The sequence below is a fragment of the Suillus discolor genome, assembly GCF_016758755.1.
Source record: "Suillus discolor strain FC423 chromosome Unknown F5147scaffold_23, whole genome shotgun sequence".
NCBI lineage: Eukaryota > Fungi > Basidiomycota > Agaricomycetes > Boletales > Suillaceae > Suillus > Suillus discolor.
This window is the reverse complement of record NW_024541270.1, coordinates 82105-97964: the sequence shown is the minus strand read 5'-3', so window position 1 is coordinate 97964 and position 15860 is coordinate 82105. Positions and strand designations below refer to the sequence as shown.

Here is a 15860-nt window from a genome sequence, read left to right as displayed (position 1 = left end):
TTCGGATCCATACTCGTTACAATAACTTTATCCCCTAACATACTCCATAGGGTACCGTGTTTGCTCTACTCCGTTTGCTTCTCTCTCTTTCTGAATGAACAACAGCGCTAGTTGACTGCCCAAAGGTTCTAGGATTCGAAACGTACGTTACTAATACTGATAGCGCTCACTGCATTGTCTCTATATATTAAGCACGGATTACCGATGTAGTGTATCAGACTCGAAGAATGAGAAATATTATAATTCGCTGGTTCTCCATCTATATGCTCTAAGTCAGTGCACGAAATAGCTCATCATACAAGACCATACCTAGTCTCGACTGCAGAACCAACATAGGTTATTCCGGATGATATCCTTCAATTAGATGATGTCCTCATCATCATCTACGACAAAGCTACCGATGGCATACTCGTCTGGCAAATCGTCCTCGCGTACGGGAGAACTTGATACGCCGGCGCGGCGCTTTGCGCTCTCACCTCGGGCGTATGCTTCCCTCCTCACCAGTTTGGTGGCAAACGCAGGACCTCCCGGCGAGACTTGTGTGAATAAACCCCGTCGATAAGCGAGTGATTGATCATAAGAAGGAGAGATCTGAGTGTTTGCGATGTCCTTGATGAATTGGCGATCGGAATCACTTTCAACATCATCTTCCGAGTGCGACGATCCCTCACTTGCTTCGTCACCAGAGTGGACCGCTTCTCCATCTAGCCATGGGTTATGTCGCATAGATATTAAAGGCTTTCGCTTGCTACGCTTTGGGGGCGGACTTGATCCCCAAGAAATAATATCTGTATCCTTTCGTTTCAAACGCCGTTGGGAAAGAGGTGGCATATCCAATACCGGCGAGTCAAGCCCTGCGGCTGCTACACGCGGCTTGAAAAAACGTCCAGCGGGTCGCACAGCGAATGAGGCATTGGGAATGTCGTGATCAGAAGAGTATGCGGGTGACTGGACAATACCTCGGCATGGTAGAGGAGGTGGTTGCATTAGAAGTGCCCCAGGCGAAAGACGTCTTGCGTCTGCAACGCTTTCATCCTCAAACAGGCAATCCGCGCGAGGACTGCGCTCCTGCGGTGGTGTCATGGGCGGAGAAGACAGAATTTGAATGTCAGGCTCATCATCTGATCCTAGTAGCCACGCCATGCTTTGTGTGTTACCCGCCACACCGTCTGAAGATGAGAGTAGTGATGGCAAGCGATTCGGGGATCCTTCTCGACTTGTCCCATTCCGCTTGTAGCACTTATCGGTTGGAGAGTTTCTTGGACCACACGACATTGATGATGAAGATTCTGCGGCTTGATCAGGGTCAGTTTGGGGTGGCGGCGGGGAAGATGATAATTCTATCACGTCGTCCGCATCACAAATCATCGGAGACGAAGATAACATGCTTGGCGCTGAAGGATTCTCCGCCTCCGATGAGCTTAAAAGTAGCACATCGTCTTCGGTAGGACGACAGGAAAGACTTTGGACTGCAGATGGTCTGACAGGACTATTCGAACGATCTCGAGCCAAAACCAGAGCCTCGTCAGGTGAAGACGAACGATACTTGGTCAAAGCTGGCCGTTTTTTCTTGGGGGAAGGGGTTTTACGAGCGATAGCCTCGTGAGCAGCTAGTGAGATGCCCTGCTCGATTTCAACATCATCGTCATCGTCATCACCTTTCCGGGAGAATTGGCTTGTGGTCAATGGCTCTTTCTCCTTCACCTTCTTGCGTGACGTTGCCGGCTGTCGTTTCTTGGATGGATCCATTGTACGTGCATTGCGCAACTTGCCCTTCTTTGTACTGACACCAGCAGGCGTCGAAGCAGTGCGGCGTATATCCATGAGATTGGCCTCCAATTCCATATCTGTCGAGTCATCTTCTGCAGCCGTGGGATCAAAGCCTTTCGTCTTTGCCTTCTTCCTTTTCTTCGTGACTGTGCCCTTGATAAGCAGGTCTTTGACACTGACAAAGCCCGTGCTTGCGCCTTGAGGTATATTCCTAGCAAAATCATCATTCCGCTTGCGTTTCTTGCCCTTCGGAGACACATTCTCGTCATTGACAACTGCGCTCTTCTTTCGTGAGGCATGTTCTTGGCGTACGTACTCCTCAATCTCCATTTTCTTCTCGAGTACTTGGGGCTTCGCGTGTTCAGGGAGGAGTCGTGGGACGTCGCCATAAAGTTCTAGCTGATCACCGCGGACGATACATCTCTGCAACTCGCCGTATGTGTCCTTCGCTTTATCCCAATTTAACTCCTCGCGGATCTCGGAGAGCAGGACGTGAACATAGCCGTCCCGTTTACGGCCTGTGCGTCCAACACGCTGAAGCTGCACATTGCGACGGAAGAGCGGTTATATACATGTAAAAGGGATGACTTAAACGGTACACACCATGCGAATTGGTGTCTTCTGTGCGTCATAACACACAATCATGTCAACTTCCCCAATATCGAGACCCTCTTCGCCAATAGAAGTGGAGACAAGCACATTGAATTCACCAGCTTTGAACTTTTTGATGATCTATTTCAACAATTCTATAAGCGCACATCCAGGAACGGAGCTCTAGACCCACCTCAAGCTGCTCCTTCTGCGCAAACCCCTTCCGGCCTTGTTTATCTGTGCCCTGCCCGATGAACCTCGTCACCTTCAGGAGGGGTTTCTCCTCATTGAGGATATGTACAATCTCATCCACACACTCCCGGTATGTCACAAACACCATAGCTCTCGTCTCCTCCCCTTCACCCATCCGTGCCCCGAAGTGCTGCAACAGCAGCATCTTAAGCGTCTCCATCTTCGGGTGCATGCCGTACCCGCCCGGACGGACTTTCTGCACCTCGAGCTCACTAAGAAGAGCCATAAAATTCTTGTCCTTGCGCAAGCCACTCGTTGCGGAACCTTTCTTTTTCCCTGAATCGTCCTCTTTTTCAGCTGAAATCTCCAGCAGGCAGTTGTGACACATGCCGGTGCTGGCTTCCATCTAGCCGTGCGCACGACTTGTTAGGTAAGACCAGACGTACGTCGTAGGGAATACTCACCAGATACCCCATAGCACGCGCTAATGCGCCGAGCTTAGACAGCGAGGGAAATGCCCATTTATGAGGACTGTTCCGCTGGGCTCCAATTTGTTGCATGATAGCCTGGGCACGATAGGGGTGCATCTTGACCGGATCCACTACTTCTATTACTCCTCTGTTAGAGAGTGGTTTGAGGACGGTCTATCAATAGACCCTCGTCAAATAAGAGTGACTAAAAGGAAGGATAACTGACCACCATCACCTCCTTCAGGAGTTCCTGAACTTTTAGAACATTGTCAGTCATCCGGATGATGTGTTGTTTAATTTCCTAGATACAAGTAGATGTCCTCGCGTCAGACATGTAACTCGAAGCTCGCGTTTGACCCTGACCTTCTTGTGCATATACTCACGGAGATCAATACTATTTTCATCACGAATCTCGATGCGACTAATGTGCAGTGAATCAACGATGCTCTGAATAGCTTCAGGTGTACTTCCAGGCGTTGCTGTTAATGCCAGTACGCGATGATGGGGATTCTTAGCCATCAAGAAACGAATGACCTGTGCATAGGCATAGTCTCCTGTTCCCTTATGCGCCTCGTCTGCACGTTTCCCTTAGCAAGCCAACATAATTAACTGCAGATAACGGACCAATGACAATGAGGACGATATCCCGCGCGTCGCAGTTTTCGGTACTCAGATCATTGATGAGGGTCTGTGGTGTCATGTAAAATATCCGTTTCTCCTCCCACTACAAAAATTCGAGTAAGCTTAAACATCGACCGAGTAGAACTAATACAGACCATCCTACACCTATAAGCTCGAGGGTTGTTTCCGGTAAGCTCGACTGCGTCACAACCAGGAATGCCGCACGTGCGATGGCACGCGTCAATTTGTTGTGCGACGAGAGGTTTTGTTGGGGCAACAAACACAACTTTTCCCTTCGGAAACCAACGATAGTCTGGGAGACGTTAGATTTTGATTGACAAGATCCGCAAGAAATTCACAGTTAAGCATCACGACGCCTGCAATGAATGTTTTTCCCAATCCGGTAGGTAATGCGACGAGGGTGTTGTCAAATAAGCAGTGCCTAACGATGTTGAACTGATAGTCACGCTTTGGTTGGTTTAGAGGATATATCCAATGTTTAGCTTCGAGCATGTCAACCTTGAGTTTCATAAGAGGCGGCTGTAGGAGCGTCAGTAAATAGGCCACATGCCGTGGCAAAATACACACAGGTCTGAGGAAATAACGAAACATTTGCGCGATGTAAGAATTGCATGACAATGTTCAAGGAACATGCTTACCCAACTAATGACGCGTAGAGTCAGTGCCGTTCCATAAGTTGTAACAAGCCAAAAGATCCCTGACATACCTGACACGAATGGAGCAGGAAACTGCTCAAACTCGACGTGCTCCTCCTCATCGTCTCCGTCATCTTTTCCCTTGCCTTTGACAGTCTTTGGCTTTTTCCAGCCTGACTTTGCAAACACAGTATGGTCCCACTGTTTCGTCCGAGGCGCCTGTTGGCCAAAAGGTTTGCGGGGACTCGACTTTGTCCGCTGAAGCGAGGAGCGTTTAGTGGGACTTTGCCTACTAGAAGACACAGTCGGTTGCGCAATATCTCCGAACAGGGTTCGTTGCACATTATTCTTAGTAGGAGGCCGTGCATAATTGCTTGGGCCTGCCACTGGATGTGCATTTCCCTTATACACCGCATCAATGAACGTATCTATGCGCTGAAGATCCGCATCATTTATTTCGAGAGAAAGATCGAGAAATGAATCCTCTTCGTCCAGAGGTTTGGGTGCCTTGGCTGCAGGCGGGGGTGGCTTAGGAGGGTTTCGAAGTGGGGGACGATGAGCTGCCTCGATGACGTCCAGTTCGTTCAGGATGGCTGAGTCAATTTCATCGTCAAATCCATAATCGGACGAGCTCATTGTGAGGATGGGAGGAAGAGGAAGGAAGAAACAAACGACCACTAAAGCTCAAGGAAGGTTGAACGCGTGACAGTTTACGAATTTACGCGACGGTCACATGACCCAGCGAAGTGATAAATACATGCAAGTACTTAGCTAAAACCTTTGTAATAAGCAAAGCACCTTTGTGATCAGACTCCAAACCATCGGCGGTGTGTAGAGTCTCGTGTTAGTACATTCCGAATACAATACATTTTTTAAACCCCGCACCTCAATTCAAACACCGCAACTTTTGGACTCTACACACCTAGCCGACTGGCACAACTTGTTGTGGCGTCAAGTTTGCCACTGTTTGAATTCCTTCCGAACGATGGATCAAGCCGTCAGGTACACCGGACAGACGGCACCCTGGAGGTCAATTTGCGTGACGTGACTGATGCAATCCCATTTTGGATTCATTTCTGTTAAGTGTTAACATTTACCATACTCAGAATGTCTCCTCGTCGTTTCGATGTCCCAAGCTTCGCGAACATGAAGCAAACTGTCCAAGAGAAGTTTGGCTTGTCTCCCTGCACCTGGCAGCTTCAGGCAGCTCAATATCAGCTCAACAGCAAGGATGTTATCACGATCTCCCCAACCGGCTCCGGAAAAACATTGACATTTTGGATTCCTCTCCTATTTAACGCAGGTGGGATTATCATTATCGTGACGCCGCTGAATATATTAGGAGAAAAGAATCAAAAGGAGGCAGAGGCATTGGGTTTCCCCGCCATCAATCTGTGTAAAGAGACTGCCTCGGATCAGGCATTCAAGGTATGTAACAAAATTCTGATAATCTCTTCATCATTAATGTTGCGCAGGACATTGAGAAGCTTAAATATCGCGTCATTACGGTCAGCCCAGAACGGTTACTCAGCGACTCACGTTTTCAGGCGTTATGGAAGTCGAAGAAGTTCACTGAGAAGATATTCAATATAACGTTCGACGAAGGGCACTGCATAAGTGAATGGGGCGCGGACTTCAGGCCGCTATACAGTCAGCTGGGGAACATTAGATGGTATTTGCCGGACCATGTATCAGTTCATGTCGTATCGGCAACCATGCCACCTCACATTTTGGCCGATGTCACTTCAACGCTCCGCATCCGCTCACATAATGTTGCGAGGGTCACCAGGTCTAACAACCGTCCGAACATCAGCATTATTGTTGAAGAGATGAAGTTCCCGCGTAATACCATGCATGATCTAACCCGAGTCTTGGATATGAGGCTCGGAGACGTGAATCCACCGCCAAAGTTCATGATCTTCACGAATTCTCGGATTTCGGCAGAGATGACTTGCAACCGCTTGCGGTCAGATGTGCCTGGACATCGGCAGGGAAAGATCGTCTGGTTTCATTCTGGGATGTCGATGGAATTCCGCGTCGATGTGATGAACCAGCTTCAAGCAGGTGAACTGTGGGGAATTTGCTGCACCGACGCAGCGGGAATGGTCAGTGACTATCACATTAGTCTTAATGCGCGCACTAATGTACTCAACTTGAAAAAAAGGGACTCGACCTGCGTGATATTAAAATCATTGTACAATGGGGTTACACTTCCTCACTGTGCGCTCTCATGCAAAGGCTTGGTCGTGGCGCCAGAGATCCCTCGCTAACGGCGGTGGGAATTTATCTTGTTGAGCCAATATACTTTGATACCTACAAAGGGAAGCGCAAGAGGCCCGCGGTTGAGGAAGATAGTCGGCAAAATAAAAAGAAAAAGGGATCAAACTCACGAGCAGGCGTCGAGAATGATAGTAGAGAGGAAGATGTTGACAGTGAGTTTGAGGGAGGTGATGATGGCTTCAGAGATCATGATGGTCATGGGAGAGAGGGCTTACAGGAGGATTTACACGCCGTTGGCTCGGGCTCGTTGCCGTCATCGTCTCGTCCATCAGAAACGACCGTAATCCCATCAGCTCACGTGCAGCTCATCCCCGATAATCTTGATAACACTGCCTGCGAGCGCTTCGCAATGTACGCCTTTATCAACGCGAGGCATCGTGGATTCTGTCGACGTCGGGTGGCTAACGAATACTTCAATAATCCAAAAAGTAAGCAGTTTTTTAAACACAAATTAAATTGACTCACAGCTCTAAATCCAGACCAAGCAGTATGCTGTGAACGATGCAGTGAGGCACCGTCTGGTGACTGCTGTGACATATGTACTCCCGCGCTAATCACATCACACATCCTTCCGCTACAAACCTTTCTGTCAACTCGTGCAAAACCTAAATACAAGTGCAAACCATACGAAATGACCAACAGAGAACGCGATCTACGAGCTGCGCTACTTCAATGGAGAGATTTTAAGATGGTTGAAGAAGATCTCGATGGGGACATTTTTTTCGGCCCGCAGCTTATTATGTCAAACAAAACTCTCAACCGCATTATTGACCTTGCTCACTACGCAAAGCTAACCTCCCCCGCATCATTGCTAGAGCAAACCGGCTGGTGCTATTCCCTAGAATATGGCCAACAAATCATCGAGCTTATCAAGTCATTCTTTCCTCCTCCTCCTCCTCCTCCACCACCACCACCACCACCGTCAGTGCATCCACCACTTCCTGCGCCATTGGCAGTCCTTGGATCCTCGATAACGATAAACCAGCCTCACCCCGCTATACCAATGCCAGCCTCTCACGCACAACCCACAACGTCCACCACTGATATAGCTGGTAGCAGCGCTAAGCAGCGAGCAGCGCGGAAATGCAGAGCATGTGGGAGTAATCTTCACATAGGTACGTGCTCTTGACACTACTTGCCAACCTTAATCAACACACCAATAGCTTCTAATAGACTCTGTCCGAAGTACATCCCGAAACCAAAATCATCTCGCACAAAGAACTCGAACGCAGAGAACGAGCCAGCGGCAGGACCTAGTACTGTAAGGTCAGTCAATAAAATCATCTGCATCTAGTTCAAACGTCCCTGCATCTTCTTCGCTGACTACCTTTTGCTCTTGTATCAGTGCCATACCCACAGCGATTTGATCTGGGATCGAATGTAGCGCACTTCGGCCTTCCTTCTTGGTATGTGGGTTTTTTTGTTTGATTCGCGCTGCCAATTTCTGAATTGTCTTCGTCATGTCAGGTGCAGCGTGTCGGATTGTGCGGTGCTGAAGATGGAATGCGTTTTCCATCGTTACGTGGCAGTTTCGGTATACTTCAATGAGAGGCGATTCTTTGATGATGTGATCCAGTGTGCCGTTTGGACCGCCGCCACGAAATATGACCTGTCAATCATTACTTTTGGTTTCTTGACATCGACCGTTACGTTCGCTAACCTTTGTATACAAATTGTTGCGCTCGACAACCCAGTCAACTGCACGAAAAGCAAATGGCTTGCCGGTTGGGTTGCATAGTAAGTTCATCCGCACTATATTACTGTGTCAAATATATTGATGACCTCTATTCTCAGCAAGACAGAATTCCTCACCTCAAAGCCGCTGGATAATTGAATTGAAGGTTCGTCAGGAACCTTGACATCTGTGACGCATATTTATGCTTTCCAGTAGCTTTGAACATATGAATCCAAGGGAGAAACGATGCTTCGACACGACCGATATCTCCGGTGTTCATGGCTTGACAAAGGTCAACGTACAAGAGCTCGTCACGATTACGCAGGGTCTGGTTCTCAAAACGCTTGTCTCGTTGTAGTGGTGGCTGTTCCCGTGCTGCGTCCAGATCTTGGGTCGTCGCAATGAACTTTTTCACGATGACACGGGACATATTGATTATATCTTCCCAGACTGGCTTTGACGTGGCGAATCTTTCCAATGTCGACCATTCAGTATTTCGGCTCTCTGCTTCAAGACGCCAGCAGTCAAGCATTGATGCCCAGATGTCGTGGTGAACAACATCGTGGACACGCCGAAATCCAGGTTTACTGACCATCTTTCCTGTTTCATCAGGTCGAAGGATCCCAATGTGCTGATAGAGGCTATTCTCATCCTCGCGCCCTTCCTTTGGATGAATGTACGTGCGCCACAATGCATCCGCACACGCCATCTTGTAGTGAAAGAGTCCTGGGAGGAATACAACGTACTGGAGACGATTTTTCGGTGTGTGCTCGATTTTTCGGCTGTTCCGCACGCTGTCGACACGCTCCTTTGTTAATAGGTCTCCATGAACCAGAATTACATGTTCTGTCATGTCAACATCGTGTTCTGCATCGAAGTTGACCTCGCTCTTGTCCCCGATACCTCCCTGGTGAAACAAGTTCTCCAAGACTTCAACGTTTCCGTCTGTGGTAGACTGCTTGATATTCATCGAGCGGCAGGGAATCTGATTGGTCTTGTGTATAGGTATCCTCTGGATGGTTTCAGGCTCATCAAGTTTGTCTGCAAAGTGCTTGAAGTTTTGATTGTGTTGGACAAGGATGGCGCGAATATGCCATGCAAAAGCCTCCTCTCGTCCACTCAGCTGTGTTGGATTCGTTTGCCGATTGTAGGTGTCCTTTTTGTGAAGCATTAAAAAGCTTCTGCTTTCGTTCATCAGCGGGAATAATGATGGTGACGGATTCTTTGGATCAGAGGCCCACAACTTTGCCGAGCTCCGCAACGCCTCCTCGTTACTTTCATCAACACCATATAGTGGAATCACAGTGGCGGATGTTGCACTGACAAAGGAGGAGCGGTTTTCGAGTGTTGGCTGGGCAACGTTGAAGGCGATATCAAAATTGTCGTATGCGAATGCTGCACGGAGCGTGCGGACTTCCCTTTTGATGTCACGGCTGATCTCCTTCGAAATAGATGTCACCATGTTATATATGGTGGACAGGCTGACGGATAGCCCTGCGTGTGCCATGACCTCAATGACCTTCTCAGGGACGCCTGTTGACTTCATGAAAAAGCCCATCCAGCCCTGTAAGCAGTTGCATCTTTCGTTCGTATTTTGCAGGCATATGCTGATTATCACTATTGTTTTCTAGTTACAGTTAGCGGCCGCACTTAGGTACCGGAGATCGAAACTCGCTCACGATGTGTTGTAGCGCTACATTCCTTTCACCCGCACGACGCTGCCGTTTCCTTGGTCGTTTGTCAAACTCCCCATCGTCCTCTTCATCCCCGTCATCATCGTCTTCAAAATGTGGCTCATCTCCACCCAACTCGCCCAAGTCCATCTCATTCTGTGAAGGGGTATCTTCGGGTGCTGGAACGTGGCCAGCAGGGTGCGGCATTTTTCGACGGCGGTATTCTCTGCTGTCGAGTAAAGCTGAGACAAGGTTCCAAACGTTTGGAGCAACTCCTTGCATCGTTACGGCGAGCTGACTCATAAAAGTCGTTTCCAGCTGCTCCACAGTCGCGGAGGTGGCCTTGAAGTGGAGGCCGTGGTGCTCGAGCGATAGCTCAGCAACCTCCTTACACAGCTCTCTGCGTAGTGTTCCTGCTGCCCAGGAAAAAACCGATGTATGTGAGTTCTCATTATCGTATAACTGCGCACAAATGTGAGCTGCGTTCATTGTCAGCGAGTCTTGGCTGGCAGCGTGAGCGGTATATCTGCTGTCCAATATTGCACTGACGAATCCCGCTGCCGACAGGTTGTTTTGCTGCAGGCACCGCAGGACATTCGTCAGTCGAAGTTCGAGGCTCATTCTGGGGGTGCACAGTGGACTCTGGAGTGGTACTGTATTCATTTTGTACTCCTCACCTCATGTTTTGCACGATGTTGTGCATGATTCTGCTGTACTGGTTATTTAGAAATATAATTATATAATATGAATATATATAATATAAATATAATCTAAATATTACCTTGTCACACCTGCCGTTGTACTAATAAGCTTCCCGGTGTACCTGACGGCTTGATCCATCGTTCGGAAGGAATTCAAACAGTGGCAAACTTGACGCCACAACAAGTTGTGCCAGTCGGCTAGGTGTGTAGAGTCCAAAAGTTGCGGTGTTTGAATTGAGGTGCGGGGTTTAAAAAATGTATTGTATTCGGAATGTACTAACACGAGACTCTACACACCGCCGATGGTTTGGAGTCTGCTTTGTGATGGCATTCGACGACCACATTGTAGTAAGAAAAATAAGTACATTGCATTCTACGTCACATGAATCGAAAAATTCGGCTCCTAGGACAGTCTGTGGTGATGAATCGACCAGTATTCATTCCTCGTTTTTGACGCGCAAGGTATATGATCCGCAGCGCACAGTACTAGCCAGCTTGATGATTGACTCAAGAGGTACCCGCTCGGGAAAAAATGTACGTGAGGCCACCTTACACCGTTAAGACCCTCCCAGACCCTCCCCCCCTCCCGTGGAAATTTCCCACGCACAGGGGTATACCAAATTTGGTAAGTTCTGCGGCACCAACAGCGGACGAGTGACGAACAATGATGTATTGCCAAACAACCTAGGCATCGTATATACGACTTTTAGATTTAAAAAACATCACTTTGTCTTCTTCTGAGAGCTGGTGTTGCTCCTGCACATGTCACTGCAGAACCAATCTGCCTCTGGAGCATCAAGCAAACCAACACATTCGAAATGAAACTAGTATCCCAAACGGAACGGAATCAGCCACGGTGATAGAAGCACATCGAAACAAGACATGTACCCATTCATTACAGCTATCAAAGCTGCTTTGGACCATTTCTCCGGACTCCGGCCCTCGACACCAGCAAAATTCATCTTGCAATGGGTCATCAGGCTGAGTGTCTGCATCCGAGTCTGGAATGACACGATTCTTCACTTGAACCGAGCTGACGCGTGCTGCTGAGGGACGAATCTTGATGGTGAGACGAGGTTTTGGCGCAGAAGGTACGTCTTGACTATCACTCGCATCAGACAAACCTCGCAGACGTTTACCAAGTAATATGGCAGATGATGATTGAGCGAGAGATGTTTGTGCTGATTCGGAGTCAGCCACAGACTCAGTGGTGTAGTGGTCCGTTGTCTGTTGTCTGTTCGGGTGCTCATTAGTCTACTCAATCCAGACACGACTCATTCATACTGAAACTCACTGTCGTAATGCCACTCTTGAACTGTGCTCTTCGGAAATGCGCAGCATCGATGTCGCTGTCATTTGCTTTCGTTTCCGAGCCTTCATTTTGAATTTTGTTGATATTTGAGTGCTCTCTTCGTCGTCAATTCTCCACAATTCTTCGAACCGTGCCTTATTCGCTGATGGGTGCAGGATATCGATGTGACGTGACAGCGAGTATTTCCATACTGGAGCAGCATTACTGTCGCAATACGGGCAATGAAGCGGGGTGTTTGTACAAGGCGAGTGCTTTGTTGACTTGCGTGCATTCTTCAACTTGATCTTGAATAGATTCGGGCAGCGCGAGCGACTGATGTCGACAACTTCGGAACCTCCAGCGCCTCTCGCAAGCCGAATCTCGCATAACCCAATGCTGAGACACAAGCCGCAGACATTGTGCTTGTCTCGTAAGTCTTGATCAAATAAAATATGACCCCCCATGTGCTCAATAAGTTTTGGGCCGAGTTCTTCAAATGCAACGGCCGGGCAGCGAAGGCAGCGATAACGCTCATGCAATGTTCCACGAACTTCTCCGTCGACTTCACAAACAAAACATGCAGCCCCTAGTAAGAAGGATGTCAGTCAAATTGAATTTCCGAGTCTGATGAGCCATCCTCACCATTAGCAGAGCGGTAAGGGAATGTTGAGGTCAGTGGAACATTAGGGATGCTTGAAACATCATTCTTGGGGCGTTCAAATAGCAGCAGGGCAAGTCCACGAAGGGTTTCAGTAGAGAAGTGGTACGTGATACAGTAATATACATTTGATGCTCAGACTGGTGTTTGAACCTAACAGGAGCTGTTTTGACACCCCCCAAGGTTACGCAAATAAGGACCTCTGGGGGACCCCCCCCATCCCTGCCTTATGTTCGGCATTTCCCGAGCGGGTACCTCTTGGATTGACTCATTACTGTTTTGTAGATTAGCCTTATATAAATTTTCGAAGATCATGCAGGTCAAGCATTCAGATACTCACAACCTTCACAACCTCCAGATCCCACTCTTTTTTGTATATATTTCATCTTCCTTCTAACTTCAAGTTTTTCTTTCCGAGTGATCTTCAATGTCATCATGTATATATACTTCGATGTCGGCTAAACGCGCTAGTTTGATTTTACTTTCATTCGAAACGTACGTAAGTCGAATCACACGAGGCCTGAGTCTTTTATCAACGCTACAATACTTTATTCAAGAGCCTGATCGAGGCAGCAGGAAAGTTTGTACAGGAGTAAGCATATTGATCAACTCCGCAACGAACTGCATGTCGTACGATCAACTACTGTACCAACGCGAAAGAAACACGACTCACTGTCGCCATGCTTAGTCCATTGGAAGAGGGTTAATGGCAGTACGTGATCGAGCCATAAGCCTATTGGTACAAGGCGCAAAGGTGAGTCGCGGGGTGGATCCAAAGCAAACGACTCATACTCACACCCGTCGAACAAGTAAGGCCTTGACAGCATGTGTCGCCGGACGCGCTGCTCGAGCCACAAACTCCGTTTAAACTTGCGCATGCGCTGACAGACATAGATGATGCCAAAGCCGCAACAACTGCGAGGAGAAATGAGAAACGCATAGCTCGTGCTAGGTTATATGGGATATGTCAATAGGAACAGTTGCTCTGATTCTGCCACTGACAGTCAGTATCAGGAAGACTTGCTTTTATAACTTAGTAGAAAGTGTTTTAGGAAAGTACTCGGCACTTGTATCAAAATGATTCAAGCGCTTGCCAGCAGACTTCATGATGACTTCAGGTTGAAAGTATAGGCAGATTCGAAGGTTGATGGATAAGACAATTCAGACTCCAGAGCATGTGAACTGTAATTGGAGTGTGAACTTAACACAACCGCCAGTACTAAGCTACGTAACGGGTTGGAGACGCACCTTATAGTAGTAGGCAAAGTCCAAAATAGTGTCAGACTTGGTCGCGGTCGACGTGTAAATCACAGTTGAATGCATATAGGCACACAAGCCACAGATGGAATCCGAGTTCTGCTAGCGCTTTAGTGGCATCTGGTCCAGGAAAGTCTTACATACCGATACTGAGGTCACCGTACGGCCAAGCAACGTGGGCCCTTCATGAAACCGGTAAGCATTCGCTACTGCTGACACAAATAACGTAGATACCAAGAACCTCACGTGTGGACCAGACCTGTCACTGGAATCACACGATCATCATTATACCCAGCTGTGGAGTGATGTCAATATTTGCCCCAACCACGATAGGCAGAACTTTGAGTGCTGAATCCGACCATACGCATCGTGAATGAAGACTAAAGAGTGGTACCTACTAGATAGTTGTCCCACTGCGCTGGTAGTCACATCTTAAATTAGAGAGTAGAGAGAGAGTAAAGGTCAGCGCACTTTCCGAAAGACGGGCTGATCCAAAGGGAGGTACTCATTCTGGCGAGCCTGTAAGCTTACGGTTGCAAATTTGTCAAGGCAGTTGTAGCGTGGTGGGCCCTGTCGACTACTAGCGTGATGTTGCAGATTAAGTATCATTGTCCTCCCAATAGTCGATCGGATCGGGGTTTCAAATTATGATTTTAACATGCAAGTACTAATTGGTTACCTTCGCATGAGGATGCCTTGAGGTCTTCTATTGATCAATTGACCGCACGCACTATTACCTACTATTACTGTGCGGTGTTAGATCAGTCTAGGTTGCAAGGGACCAGATGCAAATGCCGCGGTCGTGAAGCGGTATCACAAACCTCATCCTCTGCTGCCCACGAACAGATAATAATCACTACAGGTTTAAACTCTATGGACCTAACTTGTGCTATACTACTTGACAGAGCTACCGTGACTACGTCTCGCGTGAATATTCGTGCACCCGGACCAAACCCGGGACCCCAGCTGAAGTTCACCCTCTACCTCCCATGATCTCGGGGACAATATCAGATCTCATGAATCACTCACAGAGCTACAACCCCTGGTGAACTTAGGTTTAAGCAAGTGGTTTCAGGGACTTGTGCGTGCTCGCTACGATATCAGCGCTTTCTTTTATTTTTGTCGTTTTATTTCCTTCCATTGTGCTTTCGTTGTGTTTCGTTGCAAAGGGTTTGATCTGCAACTGATCATAGATAGATTATTTAGTGCATGTTTACAACTAGACATGGAATTCGAATGCATACCTGTCTCAGACTTTAATACTGTCGTGTGCATGAGGCTCATAAAGCCACCTTTCCCGCAGTTGTAAGATGAGGAGATCACCAGATTCGTGAACTCACTTCGATGTATATGAAACAATATCATCAAGATGACCGCGACAATAAATGGCGCAGCAGACACAAAGATAGACTACAATACACAATGCTTCATTAGCATTACAAACACGTGAGACGCGATCACAAGTACCCATTTGCCGTGGCTGCTGATGTGCTACCACCGACCGGTGTTGTGGAAATCTTGATAAGAAAGCGCTTCACCTGTACCACGGTGAGGTGTTGGGAAGACCTCATATAACATTCCATACATCTAAAGAAGAAGAATCAGTGCATGATATTCAGCTCAATAAATCACCCGCACCGCATTCCTGTATGTATTTGGTCAGCATGTGCGTTTTGTGAGGTCAGAATCAAGTGCGCACTGTGTAAGACTGGAAGCATGTTCATGTTCAGGAATATCTGAGCACCGCAGATGTCGTTCTTTTCGTTGTGAACAAGAAGAGGAAGAGTCTAGTCATCATGGTCGACATAGCCAACGCAAGTTTCCGTCTCCCTATGAGCTACCCACCAGTGCCACGGTGTAATTGACTACCGTACAGGCCCCGGGATCCCAAGGACGGATCCGATCGTGAAATTGCGATGTCTTGTTCATGTTTGACTAGCCAGATGCTGCACCTTGTGCTGAAAGATAAAGGGTATCAAGGAGTGGGTGGGCAATGCCGATTAAAGTGAACATCCGCAAGTCAAC

General features: G+C 47.9%; 5 protein-coding genes across 5 annotated transcripts; all 5 read right to left on the bottom strand.

The window, feature by feature from the left end:
* Window positions 1-45: 45 nt before the first annotated feature.
* F5147DRAFT_691375 (uncharacterized protein) lies at window positions 46-4972 on the bottom strand. Its single transcript, XM_041437134.1, is given in 13 exon segments — window positions 46-259; window positions 310-2310; window positions 2374-2502; window positions 2555-2959; window positions 3018-3197; window positions 3250-3324; window positions 3387-3598; window positions 3648-3747; window positions 3800-3957; window positions 4004-4184; window positions 4233-4237; window positions 4353-4355; window positions 4372-4972. The coding sequence occupies 12 exon segments, from the start codon at window positions 4934-4936 to the stop codon at window positions 361-363; spliced, it is 3963 nt and encodes a 1320-aa protein (XP_041293528.1). The 5' UTR covers window positions 4937-4972; the 3' UTR covers window positions 46-259; window positions 310-360.
* Window positions 4973-7847: 2875 nt separating this feature from the next.
* On the bottom strand, window positions 7848-9108 carry F5147DRAFT_745447 (uncharacterized protein; the record flags this gene model as incomplete). Its single annotated transcript, XM_041439751.1, has 3 exons — window positions 7848-8189; window positions 8241-8340; window positions 8393-9108. 3 exons carry the CDS (start codon window positions 9106-9108, stop codon window positions 7848-7850), a joined length of 1158 nt encoding a protein of 385 aa, XP_041293527.1.
* Window positions 9109-9531: 423 nt separating this feature from the next.
* F5147DRAFT_575834 (uncharacterized protein) lies at window positions 9532-10549 on the bottom strand (the record flags this gene model as incomplete). Its single annotated transcript, XM_041431292.1, has 3 exons — window positions 9532-9882; window positions 9935-10170; window positions 10228-10549. Coding segments are annotated over 3 exons (909 nt in total), but the record flags the coding sequence as incomplete, so codon positions are not given.
* A 1370-nt stretch (window positions 10550-11919) lies between these two features.
* F5147DRAFT_575743 (uncharacterized protein) lies at window positions 11920-12692 on the bottom strand (the record flags this gene model as incomplete). Its single annotated transcript, XM_041431290.1, has 2 exons — window positions 11920-12506; window positions 12563-12692. Coding segments are annotated over 2 exons (717 nt in total), but the record flags the coding sequence as incomplete, so codon positions are not given.
* Window positions 12693-14850: 2158 nt separating this feature from the next.
* On the bottom strand, window positions 14851-15764 carry F5147DRAFT_760564 (uncharacterized protein; the record flags this gene model as incomplete). Its single annotated transcript, XM_041440484.1, has 7 exons — window positions 14851-15018; window positions 15080-15127; window positions 15176-15245; window positions 15374-15422; window positions 15474-15480; window positions 15535-15622; window positions 15681-15764. 7 exons carry the CDS (start codon window positions 15762-15764, stop codon window positions 14963-14965), a joined length of 402 nt encoding a protein of 133 aa, XP_041293524.1. The 3' UTR covers window positions 14851-14962.
* Between the last annotated feature and the right edge of the window lie 96 nt (window positions 15765-15860).

Bases quoted from the DNA above. Each gene is read 5' to 3' on its own strand.
- F5147DRAFT_691375 (XM_041437134.1), bottom strand. From the start codon at position 4,936: ATGAGCTCGTCCGATTATGGATTTGACGATGAAATTGACTCAGCCATC. The intron at 3,958-4,003 runs GTGAATTTCTTG...AACGTCTCCCAG, and splicing joins AGGCGTCGTGATGCTTAACT to ACTATCGTTGGTTTCCGAAG. The intron at 3,198-3,249 runs GTCAGTTATCCT...GTCTATTGATAG, and splicing joins TCCTGAAGGAGGTGATGGTG to ACCGTCCTCAAACCACTCTC.